The sequence below is a fragment of the Danio aesculapii genome, chromosome 20 (genome assembly GCF_903798145.1).
Source record: "Danio aesculapii chromosome 20, fDanAes4.1, whole genome shotgun sequence".
In the NCBI taxonomy this organism is placed as follows: domain Eukaryota; kingdom Metazoa; phylum Chordata; class Actinopteri; order Cypriniformes; family Danionidae; genus Danio; species Danio aesculapii.
The window spans coordinates 20,483,362-20,503,392 of record NC_079454.1 but is presented as its reverse complement, the minus strand read 5'-3'; the positions used below and the strand labels follow the sequence as shown (position 1 = coordinate 20,503,392).

Here is a 20,031-nt window from a genome sequence, read left to right as displayed (position 1 = left end):
CTGTTAGCTTTTCATAAAATACAAAAAGGAATTAGTGTTTAGCCCTGTATGTCTAAAATTACATTCAGAATGGTCTTAAAATCTTAAATTTAGCTTGGTGAAACCTGCAGAAACTCTGGAAAACCATCGGAACTTGATACATTTTGTCACAAAAAGAAACTGAAAAATGTCCTAATAAAAGGAGAATCATGGAGAATCTTTTTTTTCATCATTTCAAATAAAATAAATATGATATGATGTCAAATGAAGCTTTTGTGCATTTTTTTTGTTACATCACAGAATGTTTTTAATGTATAATTGAGTAAAAATATGAAAAACTGATAGTGAAATTTTCTCAAAATCAGACCTTTAAAAAAACTATAATTCCTTAAACATAATTATAACAAATATAATTCCTTTCTTCAAAAATGGTGCTTTGCAAAAAAAAAAAAAAACGTTAATATGAGCAATATCACACGATTAGTAGTGCGATGTGGCTGTTTACGGCACTGGTGGGAGGCGTGCGTTGGTGTCCCACCAGTGCCGTATACAGCCACATCACACTGCCACAAGTGTGATATTGCGTTTAAACAACAGTTAGACAGCACAATCGTTTATATATATATATATATATATATATAAATACACGGAGACTTCAGGCCCATAGCCAGCCTGGTGAAAGTGGTGGTTCTCTTTTTTTTTTTGCAGTTTAGTGGACCTTTTTGCAGTTATACGCCTCAGTTTCTATTTAACTATGAGATTTAAATACTGTATTTTAGTGACATTTTAAGCACTACTTTTTTGTTTGTTGTTGGATTAACTAGTCAGATGTCATCATAACCACACTTTTGATGTACTAAAAATATTTTATAAAAATTTGCAATAAAGAAACATTAAAACAAATTTATTACATCATTTATCATTAGGAAAAAATAAGAATCTGTTAAAGTTTTAAAGTAAAAAAAACTGTAGCCTACTGTCATTTATTAGACAAAAAAACTAACTGGCCAGCACATTCAACTGTCCTCAGTCACAATTTGGCCATTTCAATAAAAAATAATAATTAAAACATAATAATAATAATGAATTTTTCTAGTCTCTTTGGTTAAAAAAGTACACTTTAAAAAATCCTGGATATCAACAACAGCCTAAATATATTCAAATTATTTAATATGGTCAGCTTCTGGTGCTTCACACCTTTTTATTGCTCATTTTTATTTCAGAAATAAGGTCTAAGATTTAGAATAAAGTTACCTGTAAAATGTTTTCTCTGTTTAAAAACAAAACAGTAGTGAAAGAAGACTTCTCCTACATCAGAATATAGTCCTACCGAAGCAACAGCCGACAGAGGATTCTGTTTGGTCTTAAAGCCTTTTTCGATGGATTTTCATTACTTATGATGGCATAGCAGACAAAATAGGACAAATGAGCTCATGTATGGGACAAATTCTAGACCTTTGTCAGTGAGGGTGGGTCTTGTGAACCCCCCTGGCTAAAGGTCTGAAAAGTTGGAACATGTTTTATGCTTATAGTAAACATGTTTTTAATAGAATTGTGGCTTTAAAGGTGCACCTACAGGTGTTTCAGGCGCAGGTCAGACTTTCTCCAGGTCATAATTTAATTTAGGAATGATTATACCTGTCCAGTTTCATCTGAAATGCATCACAGATCACCTTCTGAAGTGGTTTGAGCGATCGGATATCTGATCAGAATAAAACGAATGAAATGAGCAAACAGCCTCATAAACACAGATGTGACGGGAATATATATTGAATATAAATATATTATATTAATTATATAATAAATATATTATATAATATTAAATTACATAAAATAATTAAAAGGACAAATGCTGGACGTTTTGACCATGGGGGTGGTTAGTAGCAAGTAACATGCCATTAGGTTATGTGACCGCTAGATGGCGATCATGGATAATAAGAAGCTTACCACCACTAGCAGTTTGTCAGTTTGGTCAGAGCAGTGTGTCCTAGCCGGGCTCACTTTCTGTTCTAATGTCACGCATCTGTCTTTAATTATATTCATCTTTCTCCATATTCTACTGCATCCCAGAATATTAAACAGCACCAAAAATGTGAAAATATATATTCAATATATATTAATATGTTTTTGTCCACAGCCAACCGCAACTCGCCGTGACGGAAATTCCCGAGACTGTGTGCTCCAATGAGATGTGCTCTCTTCAGCGCTCACCATGACAACGAGACTCACAGCAGTGACGTCGCATTGTAAACATTTGCGTCTGCATTCTTATAAAGCTCGTCGGTTCTCTGTCAGTCTTGTCAGTTCGCTCGGTGTTGCTGTTTGTACTTGACCCAGGTGAGTTCAATACCTGACGGTACGAGTGGAGCCACGCCAATCTCACGAAGTCCGCTTCGTGAAGCTTCACTCGGGCCCGTCTGTGCTGTAGTTCTTTGCGGTTTGCGTTCATAAACGCAATATCGCGAAGAATATTACGTGTTTGTTGCTCGAAATGTGCCGCCGAGCAACATTCCAGTGAACACTGGCACGGACTGGCGCCCGGTTAGCTCGTGCACTTCCTGGGGCGAGGCGGCTTGTGAACCCTAGGCAGGGGTCAATACAAGCCCTGAGGACCCTCAGGGAAACACGGGAGGCCGGTAGTGGGACCCCGCTGCGAGGGTTATGGTGGGTGGGAGCAGCGAGGCCCACTCATCGTCTATTTTAAACTAGTTTCAAACTTTAGTTTACTATAGTTTAAAATAGAAACCATGGTAACTGTAATGTTTTAACTCTATGTCTGGCTGTTGTAATGTTTTGCTTTGTTTTTCAGCAGAGTTGTTGAGTAAAGAAGGATTATTGAAGACAACCGTTGAAGACAACCGCGGGTTATATTCATGAGCGCGCGCATTATAATGTTTCCGTGCTGTTTTCTGAAAGTTTATCTTGTTTAGATAAGTTTGCAGGTCAAACAAAATAAACTATACTCTTTCTAAACACCTGTCTCGTCTTTTATTTGTCCTCTACAGCAATACACTGTCATAAGTCTGTTGAATGCATTTGACTAATTGTGTCTTCATTAGTCAACATTTGGTGTAGGTAATAAAAAGTTAATCAAAGATGTCCTAACACATAATGGTAATGTTATGGTTGTTGCATAACTGTATTTATTATTCTGTATGTTTAAAACCAGCAGAATATACTATATATTTAACATGTCATGAACTTACTGTTATTCAAACATTTGCTTAATAATGTCCTAAGACAAGAAGGGGTATTGTTTTGGTTTTATGTCAAACTACTGTAGGTTTTAGGTTGACTATATCATAATATTGGTAGTCAAGAGTTATTTTAATGACCCAAATCAAGTAAACTGTCTCTTGCTCAAGTACTTTTAGCATGCAAAAGTCAAATTTAATTTATGAAAATCAAAGTGGTTTGAGCGATCGGATTTATTCCCGATTAGAATAAAACGAATGAAGTGACCAAACAGCCTTAAAAACGGACGTGAAGGGATTATACCGGACGTCCCGGCTAATGCGGCCAGTTAGCCTAGAACCTCATGGATAGGGGCATATTTTCATCAGTAACTTTTGCCTTACCCTGTTTGGCAGTCTTTTTGAACATATGTTCAATATTCTGCGCCGCCGCTGCCTGCCTTTTCGACCCACAGCGTTACTCAGTATGGATGTCGCATCAAAGATTAAAACGTTATCGCTCAGTGGGTTATGTCACGTGACTCGCGTCACATTATTCTTGTGGCTTTAAGGCTCCATGGGATTCGAATTACTGGCCATAGTTATTTAAAATTACACTTTATTACAATATATATTAAATATAAATATATTATATTAGTTATATAATAAATATATGATATAATATTAAATTACTTTAAATAATTAAAAGGACAAATTCTGGACCTTTTGGCCGTGGGGAACCCCCCTGGCTATGGGCATGGACTTAAAACCCTTTTGTTCGAGGTACTACTTTCTTCCGCCATTCATTCACATCTGCAGCAGACGTACAACATAAAAAAGAGAGAGATCGACTTAGAAACTCATTTACCTGTTTAATAATGATTTGATCAGCTGTAGTTTGAAACTAACCTGTTTTTCTTGCCATCTTGTGGGAAACCATCGTCTCCCGATTGCAACAGAGAAATACTGGGAAATATCTGTAGGCTGACACCTCCCACCAGTGTAGATATACAGCCACAACCCACATATATATATATAACCCCTAACCCACACACACACATATATATATATATATATATATATATATATATATATATATATATATATATATATATATATATATATATATATATATATATATATATATAACCCCTAACCCACACACACACACACACACACACATATATATATATATATATATATATATATATATATATATATATATATATATATATATATATATATATATATAGCTTTTTAACACCCCCAAAATTGTCCTTAAATGCTATTTATTTCTGATTGGTATTGCTAAATTAAAAGTAATAATATACAATATTCATCTGATTCTAACTGAAATCTAATGGCTAAACAAGTCATTAAATAAGTAAAGTAACACAAGACGCCGGAGTTTCCAAATCAGGCATTTATTCACCTTGAACATAGCACATGTAAAGTAACGTTTCATCTTATGGGACAGGTCAAAATCAGACATTAGTACATAAAATCCAGAACATGTTAGACAAATCCAGTAAATGAGAGGAAATACTTAACACAAACACAACAGTCCTCAGCACACGTCCCTATAGAAAGTCATCGTTTCCTCCTTAATAACACAAAACGACTCAGCAAGCAGCTACCTACCACTATTTCAGCGACATTTATATCAAAGAGCATAAATATTTATTTTCCCTTTAGTCTTTGCACCAGTAGAAGACAGATCACAGTGTTTTGCCCCGCACAGGGCTTTTTGTTAAATGCTATTTTCAAAAAGTACAAAATACATGAACTCAGGACCTACTGTTTACTACTTAATATCAATCTTAAATTATTTTGGCACCCACTCCTTTTTTATATAGGAATTTTGGATGGTTTTACATTGTGCAAAATGCAGATAAGCTAAAATAGTCAACTAGTCTAATAGTTCATCTCTCTCTCTCTATCCTGATTAGCTTACATTGATCTTAGTGCAACACAGAGGTAGTCCGACAACTACCAGCTTCTTTTCATTTATAACACTTATTAACATTACTCTGCCAACTTAAACAACTGTGTTTAACTAATAACAAACAAAACTATGATGAGTATCTAAATAAACAGCAAATTCAAAATAACAATTGCTACTAACGTCCCTTAAAAGCTGATCACGGCCTTAAATAAGCATAATGCTGAGTCAGTGGAGTATTCTGGGTTCAATACAAGTTCAACAGCAGCATTTGGGGCATAAGATGATAAAGAGGAAAACTGATTTTGATCGATTTTCTAATTTTAAAAGAAACAGATTTTGTTTTTTAGCAGAAATTTACAAAATGAACGCAAACAGTTCCGATTTGTACACTCACAAAAAGAGGTTTGTTGTTTGTTCAAATTGCTTATCTAAAGTGAGCTGAAATGATACAATTTTTGGCACAATTTTTTGTTTTAAGTTCAATCTACTTAAATCAGCAAAAACTAATAAGTTAATCGCTTATGTGGAACCCAGCAATTTTACAGTGTATATTATTTACTGTCAAAAAACATTTTTGCTGCTTGTTCACATTGCTTATTTAAAATGAGCTGAAACAACATCATTCTTGTTTTTATTTTGTTTTTTTGGTGGGGGACAACTTAATTGTTTTATGTTCAATTTATTTAAATTAGTAAAAAAACGAATCATTTAACTTAAATCAACTATGTGGAACCCAGCATTTTTTAACAGTCACTCAAAACTTTGTATTTTTTTCTGCTTGTTTAAATTACTTATATAAAATGAGCTGAAACAACATCATTCTTATTATTATTATTTTTTTTTTGCAAATTAATGGTTTTATGTTTAATTTACTTATATTTGTAAAAAATAATCATTTAACTTAATTCAGTTGTGTGGAAGTCAGCATTTTTTAACAATGCACTTAAAAAACATTTTTGCTGTTTGTTCAAACTATGTATTTAATATGAGCTGAAATGATACAATTCTTGAAGGTTTTTTGGAACAACTTAATTGTTTTAAGTTCCATCCACTTAAATTTGTAAAATCTAATCATTTAACAATTCAACTTTGTGGAACCCAGCATACACTGAAAACAATTATTTAAAGATGATTCCTTGGATTTACTCAATTTTTTACATTAAGTGGTTGTAAACAATTTATTTGGGCTGAATTTAAACAAACAAATTAAGTTGAACATTATTAAATTTAATTTGTTTGTTTAAATTCAACACAAATAAATTGTTTGCAACACTTTTTTCAGTGTATTTTAACAGTGCACTCAATTTTTTTATTTATTTTTTGCTGCTTGTTCAAATTACTTATTTAAAATAAGCTGAAGTTTGAAATTTAAGTGGATTGAACATAAAACAATTAAGTTGTCCCTAAAAGAACTCAAGAATTGTTTTGTTTCAGCTCTTTTTATATCTGTAGATTGACCAAACAGAGAATATTATATACGATTTCAGTTTCAAATAAATTCTGAATAAATATAGAACTTTTTATTCATCAAAAAAATGCTTAAGAGAAAAAATTCTATTTTCATACGGTTTAATATCAGAAATGTAAAGCTGAGATGTCCATATTATTTAAGCGGTATATTTTTAGTTTCTTGCCCATCGTCATGAGAACAAATTTATAAAACTGAGAATTTTTTACAAATCAGACTTAAAAAACAGTCTTTAATATAAACTTATTGGTTCATTTTTATTTGATTTGATTATAATTTCCTTGCATTGTAGGAGTTTCCACGATTTTTTCATGAACACATTTTGTGATAATCAACATTACGCCGCAAACGCTATTGATGTGAACTCAGAATATTCCTGCAATGAATGCAGATTGATGAGATTAGGGCAAATCTTATTTGCGAAATAAATATCAGATTCAAATTGAAAGGAAAAGCATGGGGATGCTAACGTCTCTTCAAATACTTGATTTCAGATGACAAGCATAAAGGTATCACTGACAATTTTACCAGAAGAGGGCACTATTGGCTTAGTCAGTTTTGATTTTAAAGGGATAGTTCAACCAAAAATGAAATTCTGCTGTTAATTTACTCCATCTAAGGCCATGATGTCACTTTTTCATGGCTTCAGTACAACATCAAAGTACAATTAAGATGAAACTGTGGTCCTATTTATAAAATGTAAGTCAGTGTTTACCAGCACTTTAAGTGTCGAGAAGATGTACAGCTAAAACTAAATAAAGTCTGTGTGAAATCAAAATTTACAATGTTTATTGTTTTAGCACACATTGTTGTTATTTAGGTGAACAATTCATCCGTGGAAGTTAATCCACAGTGAAAAAAAATGTTTGTTTTGACAATCTTGAGTCAAAATCTGACCATTTGCTTCAGCTTTTGGAGTGGCGGTCCTTCTCTGTTGATGTCAGTTTCACAGCTTCAGCCACAATATTCTTAACCACGCCCCTTTTAGTATTAGTTTGAAACGAGGGGGTGATGCGATAAAAGAAAGCCCCGCCCCTTATTTAATATTCTGTTTCAGTTGGAGTAACATCAACATACTGAAGAAGTCTCAGCATCTTCTGGTGAACACAGGCTTTAATACCGGTGGCTGGTGATGGGAGAAATTAAGCTTTTGCTAGCTTTGAAACAACTAAACAAACTACTTTATAAAATGATTTACTGAAGCTTTCTCAGTACTGGGTTGTGGCCGGAAGGGCATCCGCTGCGTAAAACATATGTCGGAATAGTTCTCAGTTAATTCAATTGTGGCGATCCCTGAAAAATAAGGGGCTAAGCCGAAGGAAAATGAAAGAATAAATGTGTCGAAGCTAGGAAGCCCTGCTGGTCAAAACCATGTAAATACAACAAAAACAGCCAAAACATGCTTTAAAATGGGCTTTTTCAAACACACTGTAGTCATTAAATTGAAAGTATAACCTATAACTGCACTTAGCGTAACATCTAATGTCACTAAATATTAAGTGTCTGCATACTATGTGTTCTGTTATCAATTTCCAGGCTTATGCTTGTTCCATTGTGAGCTCTGCTAAACAGGCCAACAAGAGACTTATTCATCCATTTTCTTTTCAGCTTAGTCCCTTTATTAATCAGGGGTCACCACAGTGGAATGAACCGCCAACTTATGCAGCACATGTTTTATGCAGTGGATGCCCTTCCAGCTGCAACCCATCACTTGGAAACCAACAAGAGACTATTAACTAATATTATTTTCATTTTCTCACTAAATCCTTTTAATTTTATAAATGCTTTATTAGAATGTCTAATAACTCTGAAAACTGATCCGAGATCAGGTAAAAGCTATTATTTATGGAGACCCAGAAGGGACTGAAAGGACAAACATGATCAGCTTCTGTACACGCCATTTAAAAAGGAGCTAAAGTGCAGGACACTTTGGGACTCGGGTGTGTGTGTTCAAACAGATATATACACTTAATAATATGTAAACATGTCCGTCCTGCTTGGTTTGTTTTAAACACAACTAACTTCTCTTAAACGAGCTCAAACAGTTACTAAAGTAATCGAAGGCTTTCATTATAGATCTATCAAACAAAACAAAAGAGAAATCCATTTGCTGCTCTTCACTTGTTTGATAACAGAGGTGTCACTTTAAATGGCGTGTACAGAAGCTGATCTGGGATAAGTTTATCATACGGAGCGCGTACTTCAGTCAGCGCTTATACATGCATTCACTGATTCAGAGGTTGCAAAGGAAGGGCGATGATTGACGCAGAACTTTAATGGAAGAAAGTGAATGCAGACATTTTTATATTAATTTCAGCATGCCTTCAAGATTACAAATACATGAGAAACATAGGAAAATACTTAATGATAGGATGATAGCAGGATAGAATGGTCAAATACAGGAGAATCTCAGCAAAAACGGGAGGGTTGACATGTATGAAGTGAACAGGAAGTGTTTGTAGAAAAAAAAAACAGAAAGTGTTTTGCGAGGGAATGTAAAGAATCTTTGTGAGGGAACTTAAAAAATATATATTTTCCTATCACTTTTTCTTCTCACACACATTTTTTCCCCATCATGATGTCCCTGCTGGGTCTCCGTAATTATCCGCCACTAGGGAGCGAGCTTAGTAATCCTCCAACCGAGAACCATACTATTTTCAAAATGTTCGAAAAAAGTTACGAAACAACAAATCCCCGTTTACTGAAATCCCATGATTTTGATCACGTGATTATTTGATATGTCCTCCAAACCACTGATCTGAAAAAAAAAAATAGATTTGTAAATGTTTCGTAGCTTCATAAAGCAGTGTTTTGAAACTCCTGTGGCTCCAGACAATACACTGACGTACACGATACACAAATGTCATTTAGCGTTTGCTGTATATATATATTTTGTTTTGTTTTTGACTCCTAAAAGTGTCGGTATATATTTATATCAACTAGAACTGTGTTTCTCAACCATGTTCCTGGAAGGCCACCAGCTCTGCACATTTCCATGTCTCCCTAACCAAACACACCTGATTCAGATCAACAGCTCATTAGCAGAGACTAAAAGACCTGTAATGATTGTGACAGACAAAGAAGACATCCAAAACACGCAGAGCTGGTGGTTCTCCAGGAACATGGTTGAGAAACACTGAACTAGAATCACCAAGGACCACAGTTTCAACCAAAAACCTCCTTCAATCTTAATCTTAAAAGCCCTGATGGTGCATAAATTACATCCAATTTTCATTTTTGGGTGAACTAACAGTATATATTTATATATAATTGCACAGCCTTTCTCCACTGTAGCATCGTTCCCCATATTGCTTTTGGTATATTTGACTTTGGCATGGTACCGTGGAAACTGATCGCTTCTGACTTCAAGCGACCATGCTTTTCTGCTTAAAAAGTGTCATCAGAATGATTTTAGACTGAAAAAAGATCTGTATCACTTGAGAAAAGCTCAGTGCTACATACCGGAGAACCCTGGTGAGTAAAGTGTGTGCTTGAGCCTACAGTAAGGGCTGCGTGATCTCACTATTGGACAGATGCAATGGCGGGAGCTGCCTTTGTGTCACCTGCTGAACGAAGATGAAGAGGAACCCAATTACCAGGCCAGCACCCAGAATGGAGCCCACAGCCCAGGCGTAGGAAGGCTCTTTGGGAACTGGCGGTACCATTGGCTCTCTGGGAACTGGCGTTACTGTGGGCTGTGGGGTGGAGGTTTCCACTAACAGATCCTGAACGCTGGACAAAGAGCCATTGTTGGGCAAGGGCTTGAGAGCGAGAATGCTGCACATGAGAGGATAGAGGTCGACCGAGCGCATGGAGGTTTTGGTGTAGTCACGGCGGAAAGCAGGTCCGCGGGCGACAAACACTGGGTGCATGCTGGGAAGGCTGTTGTTGTAACCATGGTTTCCCACTGCCAAGCAAAAACATCATCTATAAATAGCTGAAAACATGTTTTACGTTGATCAGTAGGTACAATATTGACATTAAAGGGACGATTTACTCAAAATAAATTCATTCTGTCATTTATTCACCGTCTGCTTGTTTCCGAGTTGTTTATAATGATGTTTGAAACTGGTAACCTTTGACTGCCATAGTATTTTATATTTATTACTATGGATTTCAATGGTTACAGGTTTCAAGGGTTTGTCAGTATTTTTTTGTGTACAACAAAAAAAGCACTTAAAGGCGAGTAAATGATGACAATATTTTCATTTTTGGGTGAACGATCCCTTTAATCTGTTTTTGTGCTGTTGAGTATGTAAAAAAGGAGTCAAATCTATTATTTCAACCCAGTATAATTCTTCATTAACACTGTGATTGAAGAGATAGGTCACCCAAAAAAGTTACTCACCCACAAGTGGTTTGAAATATTTATAAGTTACTAAAAATGATGTTTTGTAGAAAGTTGAAAGTTGAAGTTGAAAACCTGTAACCATTGACTTCCATTGTAGGAGAAACAAATAACATGGAAGTCAATGATTCCGGGTTTCAAGCTTACTTCCCAATATCTTCTCTAACAAGTAAATAATGACAGAATTGTAGTTTTGCGTGAACTATCCCTTTAACACAGACATTCATTGGTTTATCGCCCCACAAGTGTAAACCACAATAATATCCAGCTGCAGACCCGCAGACCCACACACGTTTCAGCACACACGATCTAGGCAGGGGCGACGCATATATGGTTATGATGGATGTTAATGTTATTAACGTCTTCTGGGACCTCGTCATCAATATATTTATATGTATTGTTAATAAATAGTGTACACAATAGACAACAGTGCATACTACTTCACAAATATGGCGATAAAGACGGGCGAATGGGGAACGTTGTTTCCCATCGCCATTTAATATAATAGACTGAACAGTTTTCCTCAATCTTTATTTATCTGACAGAATCGTTTGCTGGCCTTGCTGAAACATTTTTCAGATCTATATAATAATCTAATTGGACAGGTTTAATTTATTTAATAGATTCATTACAATAAAGGAAATAACAGCAAGTTAATATGTTTAGGCTATAATACATCTTTATATGTAATAAAAATCTTTTTACATTAAATAAATGTATGACACTATATTAATATTTTACTCCAGCGATTGAATATTATTTATTTGCTTAATTTTCTAATAACTTTTTTATTAATGTTTTTCCACATTAAATATTATAGTAATTTATAGTAATATATTGTTTTTGAACCATGAAGTACTGGTAATTTGTGGTAATTATAGTTACGACAAATATGATAATACGAACAAATTAACTGTTAATAATTAATATATATATACAGTTGAAGTCAGAATTATTAGCCCCCTTGAATTATTAGCCCTCCTGTTTATTTTTTCCCCAATTTCTGTTTAACGGAGAGCAGATTATTCAACACATTTCTAATCATAATAGTTTAATAACTCATTTCTAATAACTGATTTATTTTATCTTTGCCATGATGACAGTAAATAATATTTGACTATTTTTCAAGACACTTCTATACAGCTTAAAGTGACATTTAAAGGCTTAACTAGCTTAATTAGGTTAACTAGGCAGGTTAGGGTAATTAGGCAAGTTATTGTATAATGATGGTTTGTTCTGTAGACTATCAAAAAAATTAGCTTAAAGGGGATTAGAATATTGTCCCTAAAATGGATTTTAAAAAAATGTCAATCTTTTTCCAGCCGAAATAAAACCAATAAGAATCCAGAAAGAAAAGAATATTATCAGACATACTGTGAAAATTTCCTTGCTCTATGAAACATCATTTGGGAAATATTTAAAAAAGAAAAAAAAATTTAAAGGGGGCTAATAATTCTGACTTCAACTGTATACAACTAACAGTTGCTACAGTTTATTAAAAGATAAAGTAGTTTATCAGTTTATAATTATATTAATTTTATATTATTAACTTTAGTAATTCATTTTAATGTGACACATTATTGTTTGTTTTTTATATTTTACTACAAAACAATTTTAACTAAGACAACATTAATATCCTAAATAAGTTTGTTAAACATAATCCTACAATTAGACGGTCTATTATGTTTACTTTGTGAATGTGGATATGTGAATAAAGTCATGTTAATTATTTTTATTTACATAATTTGAGTACCATTATTTGAGTACGATATAACAATAATATAATGATTAAAATGGCAATCCCTAAACTGTTCACAGTCTAATGAATGGCAATCGTAGCACGGGCAGTCTCGATCGGCATATTTGTGAAATTCAATAGGTGGCGATAATACTCCTGAGGAGTTAGTCATTGTTAAACAAGAAAAAAATTGAAGAAGACTGATCCTTCATTAACCATATATAGGCTGCGTCTGAAACCGCATACTTTCATACTGTATAGTATGCTAAAATCAGTATGCTAGCCGAGAAGTATGTCAGAATTCATAGAATTCGAAAATCAATATGCGAGAAGTACCCGGATGACCTACTACTTCCGGCAAGATTCTGAAGTGCGCATCCCATGCACGCTGCGCTATCCCATGATGCCCCGTGAGAGAATTCATGAATGGGAGTGAAGCTGAACTGACGCGGGTAGGTGCCGTGACCATGACAAAATGGTGGATGTAGTACGCCCAAATATATCTGGTCTGCAGCTGTATGTATCTTGTGTAAACACTGATTAGACATGAGTTGACTGACGAAATCTGTCAATCACTTCCCAGCTTGACAAATAGGAGGAGATTGGGGCGTGGCTACTATAGCATCCAGAAGTTGTAGAGTCAGAAATTGTTTAGTTGGTGTCGCAGCATGGCTGATGCATTACATTGAAAACAAATCTGATTTGCAAGTCTAAATCTGAAGACTTGTGTATAGACAGATGACAAAGTAATTCAAGGGTAAACACTAGCTGTTTTTTTATTAGCCATTTTGCTAATTGAAATTGCGAATTAAAAATACACCTACTGGAAAGAGTTGAGTGAATTGCCATTAAGTATCGGATACACCACATACCACTAGTTAATGTAAACACTAGCATTTGCACAAGAGTTTTTTTAATCAACAATTAGAATACAATATCCTTTTTGCACAAATATGTAATGGAAATCCGGCTACTGCCATCTCTGCTACTATTACATATTAAGTCATATATAAAAAAGTAAAATAGTGTAGGGCTTTTTGTAAAATATTTCTTATTTTTGGTATTCTGCTAGATGATACTAGATGTGCAGAATCTATATACTTCACCTTTAAATGATGTATATAAATATTAATACTCACACATAAAAGATCCGTTCCTGTTCTGCATGACGGTCCATCCCTCTCTGACCTCTATGATGAGAGGCATGATTCTGGCGTTGTGTCTGTAGTGGTAATGACCTGGGATTTCCTCCTTTTTGTACACGACCATGTTAGGGTTTGCATTCTTTAATAAACTGTAGACCTCTTCGAGTTTGCCTGTGTTAAGAGGAGAATAGCACTCAAAACCTATGAAGCATCTGTCACCAATTATAACAAAATATAACACTGATGATTGGTGATTCTTCACTGTGGGTTTTATGTGCACCGTGCATGAACACTTTTTTACACACTCTTATTTAAATATGCTAATATCTAATAGTGCATGTATGAGTTTTTCTTTTCTACAATAATAATAATTATTATACTATATTTTACAGCATGCTGTTTTTAAAAGCATTTGATTAAAAAAGAGGAACTTTTTTTGAAAATCATTTGGAATTAAATGAATGAAAATGTTCATAGCTAGCCAAAATTGTATGCAGCTTGAACAGCCGATGGTGACCACTGACTCCCATAGCATTTCTTACAAAAATCGTTGGGAAAGTTTGGGAAAGGCTGGAGGTAATATAATGATGTAAAATATTTACGTTTTAGGGCGATTTATCCCTTTAAAGATTTAATTATGCACAAAATTGCTTGGTACCACAATGAAGACAATCCATTTTGCAAAGTAAAGTTAAATAAAAAAAATAAAAATAAACATACACTACCGGTCAAAAGTTTGGGCTCAGTAGGATTTTTAAATGTTTTAAAATAAGCTTATCCTGCTCACCAAGACTGCATTTATTTAATAAAAAATACAGTACAAATTGTAAAATTGTAAAATGTCATTGCAATATAAAATAACTGTTCAAAAGTAGTTTATTATTTAATTTAATCATTTATTTCAGTGATTTTAAAGATGAATTTTCAGCTTCATTACTTTAATTTTCAGAAATCACTCTAATATTAATTATTATTATTGTTATTATTATTCTTCTTATTATTATTGGTAATAGTGATAAAAGCAAAAATGACTGGACTATTAATTTAATAATAACAAACAATACATAAAAATAATAAAACCACATACAATAAGTAATATATAAATATTTAAATATTTAATAAATAAGTATTTAAACAATTTTTGACGGTTTTCTTCAATAAAAAAACATGAAAAAAAGGAACCCCAAACTTTTGAACAGTAGTATTTATCTGGTGTCTTATATAATTTTTTAAAATTAAAAAAACAAACCCTGACACACAGATGTCAGCTAACTGTACATGTTAGTAACAGAATAAAATATTGTACATTTTTTTTCTTCTGAAGAAAGTCTTATTGGTTTTATTTTGGCTAGAATTAAAGCAGTTTTATTTTAGTAGAATGTATATATATATATACATATACATTCACATATACATATATACATACACATATATATATATATATATATATATATATATATATATATATATATATATATATATATATATATATATATATATATACATATATATATATATATATATATATATATATATATATATATATATATATATATATATATATATATATATATATATATATATATACATATATATATATATATATACATATATATATATATATATATATATATATATATATATATATACATATATATATACATATATATATACATATATATATAAATATATACATATATATATATATATATATATATATATATATATATATATATATATATATATATATATATATATATATATATATATATACATATACATATATATATATATATATATATATATACATATACATATATATATATATATATACATATACATATATATATATATATATATATATATATATATATATATATATATATATATATATATATATATATATATATATATATATACATACATACATACACATATACAGTTAAAGTTGGAATTATTAGCCCCCTTTTTTTTCCCAATTTCTGTTTATTGGAGAAAAGATTTTTCAATGCATTTCTACACCTAATAGTTTTAATAACTCATTTCTAATAACTGATTTATTTTATCTTTGCCATGATGACAGTAAATAATATTTTACTTAATTTAATTAATATTTTAAATATTTTTCAAGAAAGGCTTTACTAGGTTAATTAGGGTAACTGGGCAGGTTAAGCTAATTAGGCAAGTTATTGTATAACGATGGTTTGTTCTGTAGATCGAAAAAAATAGAGCTTAAAGGGGCTAATGATTTTGTTTTTAAAAAATTTAAAACTGCTTTAATTCTAGCCAAAATAAAACAAATAAGACTTTCTTCAGAAGAAAAAAAATGTTATCAGACATACTGTGAAAATGTCCTTTTTTCTATTTAAAAAAGAAAAAAAAATTTAAACGGGGGCTAATAATTCTGACTTCAACTGTATATATTAAACCATTTAACATTGATTTAATTAATTATTACTGTTTTTTTACAAATCAATTTTACGAATACTCTTTAGGGAAATCCTAGTCAAATATTTTAGAATTTTTCATAGTGTGGGTTGAAAGTCACAGGAAAACGTATGGGTAAAAAAACGTAGTAAAAAAACACCATTATACAATACAAGATTTTTGAGAGAGTTTAGGTACCATTCAATTTGTTCTGGAAAATGTGGTGGTGGTGGTGGAAAAGTGTTGATTGGTGAATAAGAAGAGAGGTCATAAATTGATGATGGAAAACTGAGAATTTTTTTCTTACTTTTTTTATTTTGTTTGTTTTATTGTTGTTTACATCTGTATTTTCTGAGTGTAAAGTTAAATGCAATAAAGATGTTTAAAATATATATCATTATATAATATGTGGTAATTGCTTTCTTTAAATGACAAAAAAAAAAATAGGAATATGACATCTATTAGTTTAAAAAAATCCATGACAACCAATAACATTTCTAATGAGTTTACATTTTCATTCTTACCTTCTTTGGGTAAAATGCCAACCACTGGGCTCTTGTCGATCCACGTGTAAAGATCTCGGCTAACGTATGTGTCCAGCTCAATAATCTTATCATGCGATAACTGCGTCATTCCATGATCACTCGTCACGATCAGATTGATTTTGTCATAAAGTCCAGTGCTTTTGAGCTTCTCCCTGAGGAATCCCAGCTTCTCGTCAATGTCTGCGATGACTACATCCATGAGTGGGCTCTCAGGACCCAAATTATGCCCACTCTCATCTGGCTCCTCCCAATATAAGACCCCGAAATTGATAGACTCCGGTCCTGAAAACCAATCGATGAGTTTCTGGACTCGGGTCTCAAAAAGCATTGATGCGTTATACCTCAAGTAATGCGTTGGGAATGTTCCACCAATGGCCACATCAGATCCAGGCCACATGGCAGCTCCGCTCTTCCATCCCGCCTTTTGATTGGTCACCCACAACGGCTCCGCCTCCTCCCACCACCACGCATCATACACTTCAGGACTGTCCATGGAAAATGAACGGTTGTGAATGGGGTCGTACATTTCGTTTGCCACCACACCATGGCTTTCAGCGTGTAAACCTGTCACTAAGGTGTAGTGGTTGGGGTAGGTCTTGGTGATGTAGGTGTTCTCCACTTTCTCCACCTGCACACCCTCATCCATCAGGGCGTGGAAATTGGGTGTAGGTACTCGGTTGATATAGTCCCAGCGGAAACCATCAAAAGACACCAGGAGCAGCTGGTTGTGCTCCTCCTGCTGGGAGCCTGATGTTTGGAGAAGCACTAATAAGCAACTCAGGAAGCAGCTTCGAATCACTGAGAGGTCTGGCATGGTGAAAGATGTACTATGAAAGGGAGACCTGTTAAAAAATAAGAATATTTTGAGCACTGAACAAAATTAAACGCACAAATTTTCTGATTAAGGTCATTATTCTGGTTAAAATATTATCGTTCTCCTTATACATACAGTGTACTTAATTGAGTACACCCCATTTTGAAAATGAATATTTTTATCCATTTCTCAGTGAATATAGGCAATGTATTTTGGTGCATTTGAACAAAACAGATTTATTAAACAGATATTTTTATTAAAATAATGTTTTAGTCACCAAACAAATTTAGAAATAGAAAGTTAAGACAATCAAATTCAAGCAAAATATTTCAAAAACATTTACAACCTACAAAATTTCAAAAAAAAAATTCAATTTTTGCTTCTTTTGATTGTTCCTCTTTTTTAAATTTGTGTTTAATATTTTTCTATACCATTTAAATTTGGGTGCACTAGTTTTTAGGCCGTTATTGTAAGTTATTTTGCTAGATAAGCTCCAGATTTGGCTTCAGTACTGTCTAATCTAATGTATAAGCACAAATATAATATTGTTTCGCTTCCTATTAAAAATATGAATTTAAAAGATAGATTTGTGAGGGGTGTACTTATAAATGCTGAGCACTGTATAATCAGTACTGTGTGCGTGTTTTTATGTAGATACTCGAGTTGTTCTATGATAGCCTTTTTGGCATTTTAATGAAAAATTTAATTCTGTCATGACAACTTTTGGAGAGATTTAGTATGGTAATGAATATGTATATGGCCGTGTTGATGTGTCTTATCTTGGCGGAATAAATCTGCTACACTGCTGCTGCTTTGATTATTATGGCCGAGTAAGTACCGAGACCTGCTACTGCCAGTATATATAAACAGGCATGTCATCTGAGAATATAACACGCTGCTGCAAACATAATATATATGCTACCCCCACTGCACATCTAAACACAGGTGGAGCTGGGGTGGTAGAGGGACTCAGAAAAAGTGCTGCACATACTAGTGTAAAACAACACGCTGAGGAGCAAGCTCATTGGCTGCCGAGGGTACAGCAACCAATCTCCTGCACCACCTGGTTAGTGACACAGTGGGTGACCTATCAGCCTGTGCGTGCATTGAGTTTCATGACAGAAGTTTATATTTTAAATTATCACATAATATAGGAATATCAAATTGAAGTCCATTTCGAACGTAGGGTTAAATAGGTAATTGCATTTTATATCATTCATTCATTTATTCTTTTATTAATCAGGGGTCACCACAGTACAATGAACTGCCAGCTTATCCAGCAGATGCCCTTCCAGCTTTAACCAATCTCTGAGAAACACCCATACACTCTCATTCAGAGAACACAGGGAGAACATGCAAACTCCACACAAAATTGCATTTGATATCTCACATTTCTAAATTCTTTTCTTGAAATTCAGAAGAAAAAAATATCCAAACTATAAAATAATAATTCTGAATTTGGAGATATAAACTAAACTTGCAATTCTGGAAAAACTAGAGTTGAATATCGCGCAATTCTGATATTACTTTTCATAGTTCTGACCTTTTTGTCTTAGAAACGCAAGATGTACACTCACACATGCAGGTTTATAACTTAAAAGCAGATCTGTATCATATTCTTCAGTTGTGTGACATCATTTTAACAAACCATAATGATTACAGCTATTTCTTTTCATCCCTTAAGAGTGAAGAGAGCGTTTTGGGGTCCGAATTGTGAACTATAAACTGTAAATTGCAAGAAAAAAGTGGTAAACAGTGAGACAAAAGGTCAGAAATATTATTATTATTAATTTATTTTTTTATTCTGTAGTGTTAAAACTTTCACAATAACATTAAAGAACAATATAAATTGTAAAATGATGGCCAGGATGCTTCTGTTCACCCCAAAAAATTATATTTCTTCACAGTTTACTCACACTGAACTGGCTCTTATGATTATCTTCTCTTAAACACAAAACATGTTTTGAAGAATGTTGGGGGGAAATTGGGCCAGAAGAAACAGAAGAAAGCAATGTCAAACACGACAAAAATGACAATATAATTATTTTTTAGGTATATGAAGAGTACCATCACAAATTTTGTTTTTAAAATTAGCATTTTTCTCAGGCTCCTGTGTGAATATTCCGTAATTTCACTTTTATGGCAAAGAATGATTCTTTTTATTGTCCTAAAAGTGGTGTTCTCCCTGTGTTGGCGTGGGTTTCCTCAGGGTGCTCCGGTTTCCCAAAGACATGCGCTATAGGTGAATTGAATAAACTAAATTCGCCATAGTATATGAATGCAAGAGTGTATGGGTGTTTCCCAGTACTGGAATGCAGCTGGAAGGGCATCTGCTGTGTAAAACATATGCTGGATAAGTTGATGGTTCATTCCGCTGTGGATACCCCTGATGAATAAAGGGACTAAGCCGAAGGAAAATGAATGAATGTCTTAAAAATTAAATAACTGA

At 33.2% G+C, this 20,031-nt stretch overlaps 1 protein-coding gene across 1 annotated transcript in view; it reads right to left on the bottom strand.

The window, feature by feature from the left end:
* Positions 1-6,641: 6,641 nt before the first annotated feature.
* The window catches only part of enpp5 (ectonucleotide pyrophosphatase/phosphodiesterase 5), a 14,251-nt gene continuing 861 nt past the window's right edge, over positions 6,642-20,031 (bottom strand). Inside the window, exons 2-4 of the mRNA XM_056445488.1 lie at positions 16,748-17,610; positions 13,791-13,967; positions 6,642-10,472 (exon numbers count right to left, since the gene is read on the bottom strand). Coding sequence (XP_056301463.1) covers positions 10,063-10,472; positions 13,791-13,967; positions 16,748-17,610 — 1,450 coding nt within the window. The 3' untranslated portion in view covers positions 6,642-10,062. The remainder of the gene's footprint in view (positions 10,473-13,790; positions 13,968-16,747; positions 17,611-20,031) is intronic.